Raw genomic sequence first — 17291 nt, 5'->3', positions numbered from 1 at the left:
AAGAGAGAAAACAAAAAAAGACTGCATTTTTTATGTTCATACCAAATGGTTAAACATCTTATTTTGTCAAATGTCTCAAAATCCAAAAGAGATACAGGAATATTGAAGTCGCCTTCTGTTTTCGTTTCAAAAAGTTCTGCTGAAGTCTCAAGTGAGTCGAATAAATTGAAGACTCCTTGTAGGATTATTTGCCCATGATAGGTCAAGTTGACGATTATCACTATTTGGGCTCAAATATTGAAAACTGTAACAGATAGAAAGATACATTTTTGTTCTTTCCAAAGTTGAAATAATTCTTAATCTTATGATAATTATTCCATTTGATCCAGCAGCCCTCATATAAGTTATTGCACTTGAATGGGCATTTTTTACTCATAGCATGACAACTGTTACAGATGGAATGGAATGGAGTGATCCTTATGACTACCAATTATTTAAATGGGTGGAAATATTTTTAAGACTTCTCGAAATGTTAATTGACTTGTTTACTTATAGCTTTAGTTGGTAAAGCGTAAGAGATATACAGAAAATTTCTGTGAAAAAAATTATACTTATCACAAGGACTGCCAATCAATTATTTGGGCTAGATTGATTTGACTATCCCCTATTACAATTATCATTTTTTGAAGGTTCAATTGGCTGTTCTTCATGTTGTGAAAACAGAACAGTTTTATTTTTCATAATACTTATGACTCGAATTACCAATGATCAAATTGGTTCAATGTGAGTTATTGAGTTATTACTCGTGAAAGGCAAAATTTGCGGTTTTTGGTGTATAGCAGGGAACTGTTTTTACAGATAGAAAAAAAACTTTCAAGTTGATGAAATGGTTCTCATGACAAGGGCTACCAATAGCATAAAGGGTAGATAAGATCCAATGGCAATCATTATGGCTAATATCTTAAAAACTGGCAGGGATTATATCCCAATTTTCATCTGCTAGTATTTTTTCTCAAATTTGGAATACTAATTTGTTCGAGTAGTGACCTCGAAGTATACCTATATGTAACGAACTTTATATTTTGATGCTACTACCATGAAAATAATAGAAAATGAGTGATCAATGTAAAATGCAAAATGACTTATATTTTTTGTATCCTTGACTGGTACATTTGTCATTGCTGAAGACATCAATAAGGCCTCTCCGTAAACGTTTAGTTCATGTTATGTTCTAAGTATGGTTTTTTGTTTGGCATAGGTAACAAATTTAACAAAATTCGTCAACATTTTTATTATTATCTACAACACCAAATTTCGTATAATTGGCCTCAATAACAAATACAAGTCGATCCCTTCACTGGCACATGCAGCTTCAGTCCAATTATTTTCCTCCATTTCATAAATACATAAATCAAACACATTGTGGTCACAGATTATCGATGTCTTAGTACATGCTTGTTCACAAACAGCTATCTCAGCTTCTTTAACGACATATAGATAATTATCTGCTCCACATAGTTCAGGAAGCTTATACAATAGTTCTGGTCGTCCACATGGTGTCATTACATTTTTCATGGACCTTAATTTGTGACTATTCCAGGTTCTAACAACTATATTCAGTTCATCCTGAAAAAAAAAGCATTTTACATATTTTACAGACAAAATTGGAAAACTGAGTCAAAAATACAAATTAATACCCCGCTACATCATTTATTAACTTGGAAAAGTCCATGTTTTGTTACAGGTAACCCCAAAATTCATTCATAAAAATCAAAAAAGGATTATGCATAATGGCATCATGTAATAAAATTTCCATGAAGGTTTCATTGAATTTCACACAGTGGTTATTGGAGGAGATTTGGGTGCAATTTTGGGATGGACGGACAATCGACCGCAACTCCAAACGTGATATCATATAAAATACAATAGATTCAAACGTACGCGTATCAATACCAAAAAAAGATAAAAGACTTTTACTGAAATTTTAATCCTATGGTGGAGATATGTATGACAATAAAGATGACAAGGAATATGCTTCAGCGGAAAACTATTGGAGTATGCATTTCCATTTGAAAAAAAATATATAGAATTATTTCAAGCTCCTGGAAAAGTTTTTGGGATGTTAACTAGATTTTGGTTTGAACGAAATTTCACGGTGACCTATAGCTGATAGTTTCTGTTTCATTTTGTCTCTTGTGGAGAGTTGTCTCATTGGCAATCATACAGTGTACCACATCATCTTTTTTATATTTATATACTAGATTTGACCAAATATTAAGCAATGCAACTCTTAGTTTTTCATCTAAATTTCGCCAAACGTCAAATCTTTTTGGGTGAAAACATTATATGATTTCATATACATACAGTGTTTGTTTATTTGTAATATCTAAAATGTTAATGCATTTTAAGAAATCTAGAAATCATTTATAGAAAGTAAAATGTTTTGGAAACATACCTGAATTAGGTTCATGAAACAGAATCTAATTAGGTTCACATCAAGAAAGTCACCACTGAAATGACCATCGTCTTTAATAGTTTGAAATATGTCCATCCAAAACTGAGCACTTTCTTTTCGTAAAATATTCCACCAGCTTTCAATCCGTTGATTACATTTACTTGTACCATAAAGAAATGCGTTTGTTTCATGGCCATCACAGTCTCGTAAAGCAACCTGCAGTTCCCGAACAATTCCATTTTCAGTTCCAAGGTCTGCCCTGATACATCGAGGACAACCACCTACCTCACGTACGGTATCAATAAAATACCCTGCAATTACATAAGGGTCTTTGTTCGTTGTGTCAGCTTCTAACCACATGATGTTGCGTGAAAATCCATCAATGCATCCATGAATGCATATTCCATACGGTTTTAGCTTGTCATATCCGTCCATGTGCCATATGTAGTTAGGACCGTTGTTCATATATGTTCGTCTAGTCAATTTTCTTGCATTTCGACATTTCACACCAGTTGGGTCAAGGCATTTGATTATGAGTCGGACAGATTCTTTGTCTATTTAAAGGCCTCTCTCTAAACATTTAGTGTGCATCCATCGGTACCCATGCAGTTGTCCAGATACCTTTAACTCTTTAGATATAAATGTAGCAACATCAAACAAGTTACTTCGAGATCTTCGTCGGTATAATCCTAGTGATGCAACAATTCGTTTCAATTGTCTTGTGGAAATAATAACCTTATGTTTTTTGGCCAAAATATACTTGATTTCGTCGAAAGTAAGGCGTAGAGTATAGTACATTTCAATCAGATTATTCCTTTGTTCCATTTCTTCCAATACAATAAGTAATCAACTTGCTTTTTCGAGTCTATCGCTAAAACGCACCTGAGAAGACTATTTATTGGCAGAGAAATATCGTAAAATCAAATAAATGATTCAATAAATCATATAAATTATTTGTTATATCAAATTATTAATTTGTTATATCAAATTATTAATTTGTTATATCAAATTATCACAATTTGTTATATCAAATTATCACAATTTGTTATATCAAATTGATAATTTGTTATATCAAATTAATAATCTGTTATATCAAATTAATAATCTGTTATAACAAATTGTAAAAAGTAAATTGGCATGGCCCTAAAAGGCTTCCGTAATTTTGTTCTAATTCCTGTTAATGTTTTATAAGATTTTCTCTTTTTTCAATTAAAATACAAACTATTTATATTAGAAAAAAAGGGGGATCATAAATTGATTTTGGTAATGCTATCAAATAAGGAGACGCGTCAATACATATCGATAATACATTGCCGTAAAACTGCATGTTCATAATACAAAACATTGAAAAACAATTTGTGTATAATTTAATTAAACACTGAATAACCAAGCTTCCGGATTAATTGATACTGTAAAAAGAAATGAAAAAACGCTTTCTAGATTTGGGTCGTCTGAAGCGCTTTTCTGGATTTACCTTCATCAAGACGCTCAAACCCAAAGATATAAAAGAACATGAACACGTGAAAGCCAAAATGATTTAAGGTCAACTTTTTCCGAATGAGTTTAAACCTTCATTTCTTAATATTTTCTAAATGCATCAAACAAATTCATCAAAGATACTAGGCTTGTAATGTTGTACGCCAGACTGTTGTACGTCAGACTGTTGTACGTCACACTGTTGTACGTCAGACTGTTGTACGTCATACTGTTGTACGTTGTAATGTTGTAAGTTGTAATGTTGTACGTCAGACGTGAGTTTCGTCTACAAAAGACTAATCAGCGACATTCGAAGCAAAAAGTTATGCTGCGTTCACACGTAATTCGAATTCGATTCGCATTAACTAATTCGAATTAGTTTAATTCGCATTCGAATCGTTTTACGTTTGCTTTACTGTCCGAACGACGTTAACTTTTAATTCGTATTAACAAAAACGGATTTCTAATGCGAATTGGTTAATGCGAATTAGCCAATTCGAATCAATTCGAATTAAAATGGAAGAGTGTGTGAACGCGATTAGCGAATTCGATTCGCATTCGATTCGAATTCAATTCGAATTAAATGTACGTGTGAACTAGGCATAAAAAGGCAAAATTAAGAATGAAGAATTTAAGAAAGGTATTTTATTAATCAAGTCAGTACCGAAGCACTGACTACCCCAGGAACCAACAGAGTGGTAGCAAATGAAAAAAAAAAAAACTTTTTAAATAGGAAGCGGTTTTCTGTGTTTACCTTAACCAGGAACGAGCAACCTCAAAAAAATTGAAAGCCAATAATGTATATTACCGGGATCTAAAAAAAAAGCCAAAATCATACAAAGTCAACTTTTCCTGAGGGAGTTAGAACTTGTTTTGTAATAATTTATAAATATATCTATTTTAAAGAATACATAATATAAGAATGGTGTGTTATAAATCATGTTAGTACAGAAGCTGAGCTGATAATAATCTAGGAGACTTATAGTCCTCCAACTGCGATATCGACCCTATTTCTATGAAATGAAAATAAAACTTTATACATTTAGTGCGTGACATTGTGATAAATGATATATACTGATTCTATTTTGATTAAAAAGACATATATAATATAACCAAGATATGGTAAATATGTGTTTAGGTAGCCATGGTAATAGAAATTTCACATGGACACTAATGCAAGCAAACCAAACAGTTATCACATCAACAACAGAAAGGTTAATTTCTTGGTAGAATTGTGTAATTTGGAGAACAAAATATTGTATGCAAAATTTTATAACACTATATCATGCACATGTGATATTTAAAGGGAGCGGACAAAATAGAAGAAAACGAACAATTCTTAATTTGCATTTTATTGTCCGATCCTTGACACAGTTTGAAAATTTCCATCCGGTAATTTAAGTTGTAAAGGAGTGTTGAGATTAAATAAGATTAAAAGTTTAAAAACCAATAATCGTCGAAACTAGTTTTTTTTTCTAGTACAAGTCAACAATTTCCGATTTCTAAATAATAGGTCGATGAATTATGCAAATAATAAATAGATTTTAACATAGTTATCAGACCGTACTATGGAAAACAAGGAAGTTTACATCAAAATCTGAATATAGAATAAATACTGGATTTTCCTTATATTTGGGAATTTATATTCACGGTACCATTGCAACCATAACGATATAATCAACTCGTTACATTGAATGATTCCCTGAAAACGGAGCTTGAAACAACTCAATGCAATGGTCAACATCGACACCTTTGGAAGGCAATGATATCTGTATACGGTTAGTAAGTTTAAGCTTTGTAAAGTACTAGTAATCAGTTTATAATGCTAATGATTATTATTTGGGAATAAAATATTTCCAGGTCAAGAGTTGAACAAAATATGCTACTTTAAAATTATTGATTGATTGTTGGTTGCTCAACATCCAGTAGCAAATATTTCATTCATGTTCAGGACGAGAATAAATTAACAATACATACAATAGGTAGGTTCAGTAATAAGGGTTGACTGGAAAGAAGGACCAGAAATTAGACTGCCACTGGAAAATGAGGGTAAATTGGATAGGGACAGAAATTAGGCCTAGTAATAGGCCAACTTTGGACTCCTCAAAGAGTTGCTGCAAGGTTTCTTAACGTGCAGAGAGCGTGGCACTCTGTCTACTTGAGGCATCGGATCTAACGTCTTCATTCTGACCGGACGTGGCTGCAAATTAATACATCCCGCACAACCAAACAGACGCCCTAATTTGGCAAAAGTCTAAGCATTTCTTTTGATAATAATCTATTGCAAAAACTTTAAAAAAAATAATGCCAGAAATTTATTTCGAAGTAAGAGTGTTTTAGTTATCAATCTACGATTTGAAGAACGACGAATCGTAGATATCAACTAGATAAGCACAAAATGAAAAATCTATTCAGAAAATCTTCTAAAGATCATTCCTATAAAATAGCAAAAATGCAAACTATATCAGAGAAGTTTGCAAAAAGCGGCAAAAGATACCAAAGGGATATTCAAACTCATAAGCCGAAGACAAACTTACAACGTCATGGCAAAAACGAAAAATTACCAAAAGACAACCAACAGTCTACAAAAGACAACATAGACAACTAGAGGCTAAGCAACACGAACCCCACAAAAATCCAGGGTGATCTCAGGTGAAGCAAAGTGATCAAATAAAACCAATGCTGCTTCTTGCAGCAACGATTTTAACCATTTTAAAACAAAATAATAAATTTTTATCAAAGTACCTTACCGGTTTCTTTTAAATTTGGATTTCTCAAGTAGATTACATGTTTTATTTTTACCTTTTGTTTTTTTAGATAATACGATAATACATAGTACTAAAACAAGAAGCTTAACCCCAAGCTTACCATACGTTATTGTCCTTTCAAAAAGAGGGTTACCTGGTTAATAGTTTTCTTTTATCATTTATAAATGACTTTACCTTTTGTAAATAATTTTGTGCCGATAGTTTTTTTTTATTATTTTGATGTGAAATATAGCATTTTACCTGTAGTTTGAACTGACATGAAATAGAAATATTCTAGTGTTTTAAACATTTGACATTTTCAATTTACGATGAATTTCAATAGCCATGAACTTTAATTTTCAACTGTTCATGAATTTACTCTATTTGTCCGAACGTCAGTAATATAGAAAAATTTAAAAAAAGTATTTAAAAATATAACACTTAAGGAATGACTGTAATATTTTTTCTGTCTATGAAGAAATAACATCAAAAATGTGGTGCACACTGAATAACCCGCGTAATTACAGTCATTTCTTATAATTTAATTCAAAATTCCATTTTAAACCGGAGTAAACCATGAAAAAACGTTGATGACGTCACGGTCACATGACAAATTTATGTCTATGAGCTGATAAACAAAACAACGTCAGCCAATCAGAAGACGCGTTACATCCAAAATTAAATTATTTAACGATAACATATACTGCTCTTCAACTTCATACTTTATTTGGCCTTTTTAACCGTTTTTTATTCGAGTGTCACTGATGAGTCTTTTGTAGACGAAACGCGCGTCTGGCGCAAATACAAAATTTCAATCCTGGTATCTATGATGAGTTTATTTACAGCGTTTGATCGATAGCGCTGCTGATGGAGGATATCATCAACTCAGTAGTCAGTGCTTTGGTAGTGACATGATTTATAACATATCTTTTTGAAATCATCCCTTTATTCATTTATAAATCATAAGAAACTAGTTATAACATTCCAACTTCCTCAGGCAAAGTTGACCGTAGATGGCTTTGGCTATTATTTTTTAGGTCCCTTTTGGTAATAAAGCTTTTCACATGTTTCGGTACGAATGTTTGGTTTCGAGTCTTCCTGGTGAAGATAAAACCAGAAAAGTGTTTCGGACGCATAAAAATTATAATGTGTTGTTTTCATATTTTTTTTCAATTTGAGAACAAATAAAACATAATGTTTCAGTAATTGTGAGCATTCTTTGATACGGTATAAAATAGTTTATTATTAATAACTGTCTTCTTGTTATTTATTATACAGCTACGTTCTTTTTGTATACTTTTAAAATATGTTACTGTTCGAGATAAACTATAAATATTTAAATCCTCGTCATTTGGTCACTAGTGGGCAGTTGTCTCAATGGCAATCATACCAGATTTCCTTACTTTTATATTATATTCTTTGCTTTGTAAAAATTATGTAGTATATCAAGAAAAAGTGATAACTAATTAAAAAGCAATGTGTAACTTAAGGGATTTAGTTTTATGTTTTTTTTAATATGTATCATATCTCTTTACGGATGGTAAGAAAATAAACTGGTAAATTTCCAATTGAACTTAGCAATACAAATGAAATTTTCTGTAAGAGATGGGTAAAACAACCAAAAATACCAAGTTTTGGGTGTTTAAATCTGTGTAAATTGTCATGAAAAGATTATTGTATAATATAGCATTTTTTCATAATATATTTACTGAAATTATTTTGCAAAGGTCAAAACATAGGGTTGTGCGGCATATTTTCGACATTTATATGCCTCGAACTTCTAAGAATTTAAACTTAAACTAAAATTCTGTACTACCCCTCCCTATACTTGGAGTCTCCCTGATAATTCATTTTGACCGATATCCAACTGTCTTTATACTGGTAAAATTTCCAAGTTGTTCTCTGTGAAATGAAACATGGAGGTAATATCTGGGAATTAGTAGGTAAAGAAAACAAAATATCTATGAATATTAAGTATCTCCCAAAAGAGGCGTAGTTTGTGAATCAGCTGTATTAACAAAGTGCAACCTTTAATTCACCCAATAACTGATTTTGATATCTTGAACATGCACATTCATTAATTCTTTTGAAAAAACTGCATAGAAATATTAAATATCTGATTTGATTAAAGCGTTACTTTACATCCCTTTCCTGACAATGGTTTTTATAAAACTATCCTTAAATAGATAAACTGTTGTTAATTTATTTTCTTTTTCGTTAAAACATTAAGAATGAAATATTCGGTATCTTATTCGAGAAAATAAACAAACAAACTCAAAAAGAGATGTCGGTAGTTTTCTGACGACCCCATTTCTGCTAAACATATTTAGCATTATTGTTTTTTGGTTCTTGAAAATAACAACGTCAGACAGAAAATGAATAAATAAAATCATTGTTTGTGTGTTTTCTGTGGCCACTTGTCTTCAGTGTCCGAAAAAGTTCTAATATGTTCCTGCAAAAAATGTTTTAATAGAATTGTTCTTATGAAACCTTTCAAAAATAAATCGGATGGACAACTAATCAGGCAATCATTTTAAGTAATATCAATGGATAAAAATCAAATGCAATGATTAGGGAAACAAACATTTATTCTTCAAAATATAACTTTCAAGAAGGAATCGTAATGATTTAGTGTTGAAAAAATAAAAATGACAGGACCTCTTCATTGTAATGGTGACTGTTTAACCCCAAGCCACCATACGTTATTTTCCTTTTCAAAATTCGATTACCGGTTAAGGTGGATGGGGGTTTTAATTAGAATCCATAGAATTTTTTAATAATTTGTCAAAATGTAGTTTTTAATCATGCTTTTTTCCAAAATATAATAAAAAGTATGGGTCACCTGACTTTTTTCACGCTGCAGGTTGTGCAAAATTGTCAGATTTTGTATAGATTATGCATGGAAAATCCAATTTTGTGTGATAAAAAGAAAACTACACCATAGAATTTTAAGATAAAATGAGAGAAGATAGCTCTTATAACATGCTTTCAGATAAGAACATGAAAAAATGGGGTCACCGGTCTTATTTTCTTGCTACATATTAAAATAGGTAAATTCATAACATTTTCTATTATAAAAATTACTTTATCTGAGTTATCTCCCCTTTTGTGGCAAATTTAAAAAAAAAAAATGATTCAAACAAAAATAATGTGTTTTTTTTAGAAAAAAACAGCCGTAAATATGATAAAACACATAATTTTCTATATTAAAATGAAAAGTCTTACACATGAATTACATACTACTCTCAAAATTTGCACATATCATTAAAGATCTAGACCAATTCTTATCTGCTACTTCAAAATCCAAGATGGAGGAAGATACCCCAGCCACCTTAATAGTTTTATTTTATCATTTATAAATGCCCTTTCACCTATTCATGAACTTTTATAATTTTTCCCGAACGTCAGTAAAATAATGAAGAAAAAAAAACAACAAAAAAAAAGACGTAAATTAAAAATAAAACACTTCACGATAATATATAGGACCTTCAAGGAAAAATTAATCAGAAATCTTTTTTTTTATAATTTTGGAGGTTTTCAGAGTAAAAATGTATTATGTTCCTTTTCAAACTTTTAAAAGATTTATCAGTTTTCTTTCTAAACATGTCAAAAACTTGTCACTTTCTATTAATCTAGAAAAATTTTCACTTGGTTCTATCAGCCACTTTTTCTTTTTGGATTGAAATGATAAATTATAGCAATTTACTAGCAATTAAAATGATTAATCAAAACCTATCAGGAATGCAGATAAAGTTATCATTGAAGTGAGCTCCCTTTTTTGAAAAAAAACATGAACTCGACAGAATTTTTTATCACTTTCAATGTCATTGCGTGTGTGCATCAGTCGTGGCAATACATTTTTCTCTCGGAGATCTCCTTTTCTCTGTTCATGTTTTCAAATGTTACATTGCACGGAAAAAAGCTTTATAGTTACTCAGTAACTGTTTTTATTTCAAAATTCGATTGCGCTGTTAATTTGATCGAAATCGACCTATTAATTTCATTTGATTAAGAGAGGCGGACGCCACAAGAGAGATATTCAAACTCATGAGTCCAACACAAACTGACAATCAAGAAAAGCGCTTCGGACGCGTACAATTTTTTTCTCATTTTTTTAAAGCACTTTGTCGATACCGCTACTGATGGAGGGTATCAACAGCTCAGTAGTCAGTGCTTAGGTACTGACATGATTTATAACAGACCTTACTGAAATTTTCCGTTTATAAATTTGCAAATTATAAGAAACTAGTTATAATATTCCAACTCCCTCAAGCAAAGTTGACCGTAGTTGGATTTTGAAATTATTTGTAGGTCCCTTTTGGTAATATAACTCTTCTCGTGTTTCGTTAAAGATATTTGGCTTTGTGTCTTCCTGGTGAAGGTAAATCCAGAAAAGTGTTTCGGACGCATAAAAATTATAAAGTGTTGTTTTTATATATTTTTTTCAATTTGAGAACAAATAAAAAATAATGTGAGCATTCTTTTATTGATAAATGTCTTCTTGTTATCTATAATACCGTTATTTTAGAGTTAAGTGCTTGTATACTTATTTTTATTGTACGTTCTTTTTGCATACTTAGATGGACTACTGTTCGAGATTTACTATAATTGTTTACATCCTCGTCATTTGCTCACTGGTGGATAGTTGTCTCATTGGCAATCATACCAGATTTCATTTTTTTCATTTTATATTATTTGCTTTGTAAAAATTATGTAGTATACCGAGAAAAAGTGATAACTCAATAAAAACCAATGTGTATCTAAAGAGATTTGTTTGACCTCCAAAGGTTCATGTGTCTATATAAGGTAGGGAACTTCATTAGTTTTGTCATCTAGGGATTTAGTTTATTTTTTTTTAATATGTATCATATCTCTTTACGGAAGGTAAGAAAATGAGCTGGAAATTTTCCAATTGAAATAAGCAATACAAAACTCTCTATAAGAACTCTCTATAAGAGAAGGCAAAAAAAAAAAACCAAAAAACAACAACAAAAATGCCAAGTTTTGGGTGTTAACATCTGTTTAAATTGTCATTAAAAGATAATTGTTTTTTATAAAAAAATTTAATAATACATTTACTTATTTACACTGACATTTTAGTACGGACCTAAAAGATATAATGCATCTTTGAATTCACACAATAACTGATTTTGATATCTTGAACATGCACATACATAAAAAATCAACAGAAACATTAAATATTTGATGTGATTAAAGCCTTACTTTACATTCATTTCCTGGCAATGATTTTGATAAAAGTATCCTGAAATTGGTAAAATATTGTAAATTTATTTCCTTTTTCGTCAAAATATTTAAGAATTGAATTTTTGGTATGTTATTCGTGAAAGTAAACTATAAAAGAGATGTCGGAAGTTTACTGACGACCCCATTTCTGCTAAACACCGCTGGCGACAGACTTATAAATTTTGGGTTCTTGAAAATAACAATTTCAGACAGAAAATAAATGCATTAAATCATTTTTGTGTGTTTTCTGTGGTCAGTTGTCTTCAGTGTCCGAAAAATCGCATGAACAACCAATCAGGCAGTTATTTTAAGTAATATCAATGGATAATGATTAGGGAAAACAAACATTTCTCTTTACAATATAACTTTCAATAAGGAATCGTAATGATTCAATGTCGAAAAAAATATAAATGACAGGATCTCTTCTCTGCAATTGCGACCATTTTATCGATAACAAAAGTCAAAACGGTTAACGGTGAAAATTATAATCGCATGTGCAATTAAAGAGGCAATTGAATATATTATAACCAAACTGAATAGGTAGTTTGAAAAATAGACAAACGATCTAATATTTGTTTTTTTCGTTTCAGCAACCTGTTGATAATGAGATGAAAGATGTCATCTTCAACATTATTCTTAGTTATTGTATTTGGCGGTTTAGCTTATTCAAAGCCTTCGGTAAAAAATACATTCAGCACAAGCAATCATGCTGCATCTCCATGCAAGCTTACAAATAGTACAGAATACAATGTTGAGGTGGACTGTACAGACAGAAACCTGACAGACATCCCGATACTGTCGATGTTTGCGACTTCTTTAAACATTTCAAACAATAACATAGAATCAATAACGGATGGAAAAGTATTTCGGAACCTTTCGTCGTTACATACGTTAGATCTATCGGACAATCCATTGGAACTACTGCCATATAATAATATATTCAAAGAATTAACCAATCTATCGAAACTTTACATTCGGAACACATACTTATATAAACAGAAAGATCTTGTGTTAGATTTATTGTTACACGGATTAAACAATTTGAAACATTTGAGTTTTACATTCAAGTTAGAACCAAGTAATTTGAAAACTACTCCCAAGTTATGCTCACATAAATTCAATAGTCAGCCATTTGGTAAGATTGACCGTCTACATTCAATTGAATCGCTAGAAATAGATTCTGCCTTGTTGAAATTTGAAACAAATGCGTCTTTAACATATCAAACTAGATCACTCCGTGTAATAAATGGCTTTGTATGTTATTACAACACGTTCCTTAAAGAACAGTTCATCTATATGCCTTTCATTGAAAAAATTTTCCTCGAAAGTCCGTTTTTCATTGATATAATCAGTGACGATTTTATATCAGCACAGAATTTTTTAACTGAACTTGTTATTGATGGGCCGGACTTAACTTCTACAAATGCTGTAGATTTGATACAAAATGTAACTACTTCGGTTTCAAGATCATACAATTTAACAAGTCTAATGCTTAATGATATCTATAATCACAAGAAACTGGAAGTAAAACGCTTCTATAGTATATATAATTTGGTCAGCTTAACTTCCTTGGAGATGTTAGGTCTGGTTGGAAATGGACTTTGTTTTAAAGGTAAAAATTCCGGGGACAGATTTCCACAGTCTCTGAAAACTTTGGTCATTCAAGAAAATTGTATGACTAGTTATGGAATAAACCATCATATTCTAGAAGTAAATTTTCAGTTAGAAACTATAGACGCTAGCAGTCAAAACAATTGTGTACTAAAAAAGAAGAAAAAGAGGAAACACCAATTTCATGCACATAAATTTAATGAAACTGATAGAGTATATAGTTTACAAAAGCTGATCTTAACTAGGTCCATTGATGAACTGAATTTTGGTAATCAACATGACTATTTTCCGAATCTTACCTACCTAGATTTGTCTCTTAATAACAAAGTCCCAAACAATACAATTCCCAATTTCTTCTGCTCAAGACGACACAATTTAAGGTTTCTGAATATGTCTAACAGTCATATCACAAAAATAGAGAAATTGGCATTCGTCAACTGCAGTAATTTAGAAGTATTAGATCTATCATTTAACCTACTTGGGTGCATTGACTGTCATATATGCGATAAACTCGTGAATCTTGTATCACTGAAAGCATTAAATTTGAGTAGTAACCATATTAAATGTTCAAATCTTCACATGTTAAATTCAATGATAAAGATTGAACGTATAGATATGAGTAATAATGTATTGCAAAGTTGGGATATCTCAATTCAAAATGCAAGAAGTCTTAATCATATAAATTTGTCTAGAAACCGAATACAGACACTTTCGAAAGGTAACATGGAAGAGCTCGACACAATTGCCAAGTCAAATTCAGTTGAGATAGATCTGTCTGAAAACACGTTGCTTTGCACGTGCGAAACAAAAGATTTTCTCCAATGGATGTTCATAACGCGAGTATCAATTATAAGAAGAGACGAGTATTTATGTACATTCAGCAATGGTAGTGTCACTTCATTAAATAACCTGGAATTCATTGTGAAAAGTTTAAAATCGCAGTGCGTACCATCAAAGACTGCCTTAATTATAGGTATGAATGTATTAAGTGTATGCCTTCTTACATCAATGGTGCTAGTGTTTAAATTCCGATGGCGAATCCAACATTGGTACTATAAAAGACGTTTTATTCTTACACTCAATTATGTCGAAATGGTTCAAATGTTTACATATGATGTTTTCATTTCCTATTCTGCGGATGATTTTGAAATAGCCAGAAATGAGACGATGGAAGAGTTGGAATCAAGACGAGGCATTAAAGCTTGTATCCATGAAAGAGACTTTCAACCAGGTGAATATATAGCTGAAAATATTTCAAGAGCGATTCATAGTAGCAAGAAAATTATCCTCTTTATATCAAAGAATTTCCTTGGGAGTGAATGGTGCGCGTACGAGCTAGATATTGCTTTGATGGAAGAAATGCATAGTGGGCGAAGAGTTATCATGGCTATCATGGTTGAGGATGTTCCAAATACGAAACTCCCAAGTGGACTGCGACACATTGTTGATACATATACGTACTTGGAGTATCCTAAAAATAGAACAGAATATGACATAAACGTGTTTTGGAACAAATGTGCAGAATTTATTCAAGAAAATTGATTATTCTATACGTAAAAGATCGCCCTAACACCTGAACAATCACAAAAAGAAACGAAATATATCAATTTGTGTTCTTCAAAAACTCAAAGCATATAAAATCGAAGAAATCGACTGCAATTGATCTTAATGACATTCTAAAATACCGAAGAGCGACTGACAACTTCTTTGCAATTTTTCCCAAATGTTTATTGGGGATTTCCATACGAAGCATTGACTTTGCCATACTTACAAAAGGTGGTAGGCATGTATATCAATAACTACTCTTTAACTATCAACTGGATTTCAATAAAAAAAATTAATCCTAGACTATCTCTTTCATGAGACAAATGTACACTCCCTATTTATTTTTATCCCAATCGTTTTTGTGATTTCCTATAGGATTTTTGTGGTGTCATCTAGTAATAAATTGGCTTTTCTGTATCTACAAAACGGGTATTCCTAAGAAACAGCTTTACAATTTCAATATAAACTGAAAGGGTTTGGACTTGTCAAAAACAAGAGGACCAAAGAAGCCAGATTAGTTAATTTCACTTTCAGATGTATTGATGATGTTTTTTCCATAAACAATCCGAACTTTTCTGATTGGGTTCCAATAATATATCCCCCAGAACTAGAAATTAAAGAAACAACAGACACGGCTTCCTCCGCCTCATTTTTAGACTTATACCTCGAATTTGACATACACAGCAGGCATGGGGCGAATTATATTGCAATGTAATGCATTATATTACAATTACTTTGACCAAACCATGCATTATATTACAATTACAATTACATGCATTTATCAAAGTAATGCATTATATTACAATTACTTTTGCAAAGTAATGCCTTGAATTACACATTACATTTGAAAATTTTATTAAGTGAATAGAAAAATTAAACATTTTGAAAAACAACTAGAAGTCACAAAAGATTCTAGCATATGCAGTAACTGTTCCATGAATTGAATATAAGTATACATGTAAAAAGTCTATTTAATTCGACTTTTACAATTTTAATTATTTTAACTTAATGTTGACTTTACTTTTATAAATATACTTTTTGTTGTTTTTTTTTAAATTTTAAACGAAATATTTAATTACTGTGAATTACTTCCATAATTATAAAATAAACATATACCTTAATTAATGAACAATTGTCTAAATGGTGAAAATATTGATTGTAAAACAAACCAATTAGTGTTTTATAACAAAGTTTAATTATCTTTTATTTAAGCAAGACAAGATATTCTTTGATCTTATGACAACAATACAGTTATGCTTTTCATAAATCAATCTTTTTATGCAGGAAAATGTATGAAATAAGATGAAATAAAGAATATATTCTAATGATTAACATATTCTTAGTTAATCAAAAATCTTAAATTTGGTTTAGTTAAAACTCCAACAATATGTTAAAGATGTAGTATGTGAAAAAAGTAATGACATGTAATGCCATGTAATGCATGAAATTACAAAACTTTTTGCTAAAGTAATGCATTATATTACAATTACACGTAATGCACAAATTGCTGCATTACACATTACATGCAATTACTTGGAAAAATGTAATGCATTACCATGCATTACAATTACAAATTTGCATTACCCCATGCCTGATACACAGTCATCTCAGTACCAGAATCTATGACAAACGAGACGATTTTAATTTTAAAATTATCAATTTCCCCCACCTTAGTAGCAATATACCAACTTCACCTACATATAGGATATACATTTCCCAACTCATTCGGTATGCAAGAGATTGCAGCTCCTACTGAGACTTTGTAAAACGTCACCAGTGTCTGAGCAAAAAGTTGATGAACCAGGGGTATGTTAAAGAACGTCTCGTTCTTTTTCTAAAAAGTTCATCGGAAGGTACCAAGACCTTGTTGATAAATATTCCGTATCAACATCACAAATAATACATGATGGTCTTGAAGTATAGATTCTGCGTACTGACGCTGTTTATCATCTTAATAACGTGTTAAAGTGTTCTTTTATTTGTCTTTATTAATATTACTTTTACTGTTTGGTCTGTTTTGGTGATATACATTTGACGTGGCTCTGTACTTATGCATCCCGTCATTGTGTTGTTTGTATCATTTTTCATTTTTACTTGTGTGCTTTGTCCGTGTGACTTTTTATGTTTCTTTGATACATATGACGTGTCTCTGTACTTTAAACATCCCGCCATTGTGTTATTGCTCTATTATAATTTTTGCATACTTTTAACGACAAAATTATTTTATATCTCTACCTGTGTGACGTTTACGTTCTTACGTCAAACACGCTATT

General features: G+C 31.1%; 1 protein-coding gene across 1 annotated transcript; it reads left to right on the top strand.

The window, feature by feature from the left end:
* Positions 1-5369: 5369 nt before the first annotated feature.
* Positions 5370-15371, top strand: LOC127732957 (toll-like receptor 4). Its single transcript, XM_052242185.1, has 2 exons — positions 5370-5649; positions 12453-15371. Exon 2 carries the CDS (start codon positions 12478-12480, stop codon positions 15013-15015), a length of 2538 nt encoding a protein of 845 aa, XP_052098145.1. The 5' UTR covers positions 5370-5649; positions 12453-12477; the 3' UTR covers positions 15016-15371.
* Positions 15372-17291: the final 1920 nt, after the last annotated feature.

The sequence above is a fragment of the Mytilus californianus genome, unplaced genomic scaffold, assembly GCF_021869535.1.
Source record: "Mytilus californianus isolate M0D057914Y unplaced genomic scaffold, xbMytCali1.0.p SCAF_3, whole genome shotgun sequence".
Taxonomy (NCBI): Eukaryota; Metazoa; Mollusca; class Bivalvia; order Mytilida; family Mytilidae; genus Mytilus; species Mytilus californianus.
Note: the sequence above shows the minus strand (reverse complement) of the source record. Positions and strands in the feature narration are given on the sequence as shown.

Excerpts from the sequence above, each read along its gene's own strand:
- LOC127732957 (XM_052242185.1), top strand. The coding sequence starts at position 12,478 with ATGTCATCTTCAACATTATTCTTAGTTATTGTATTTGGCGGTTTAGCT.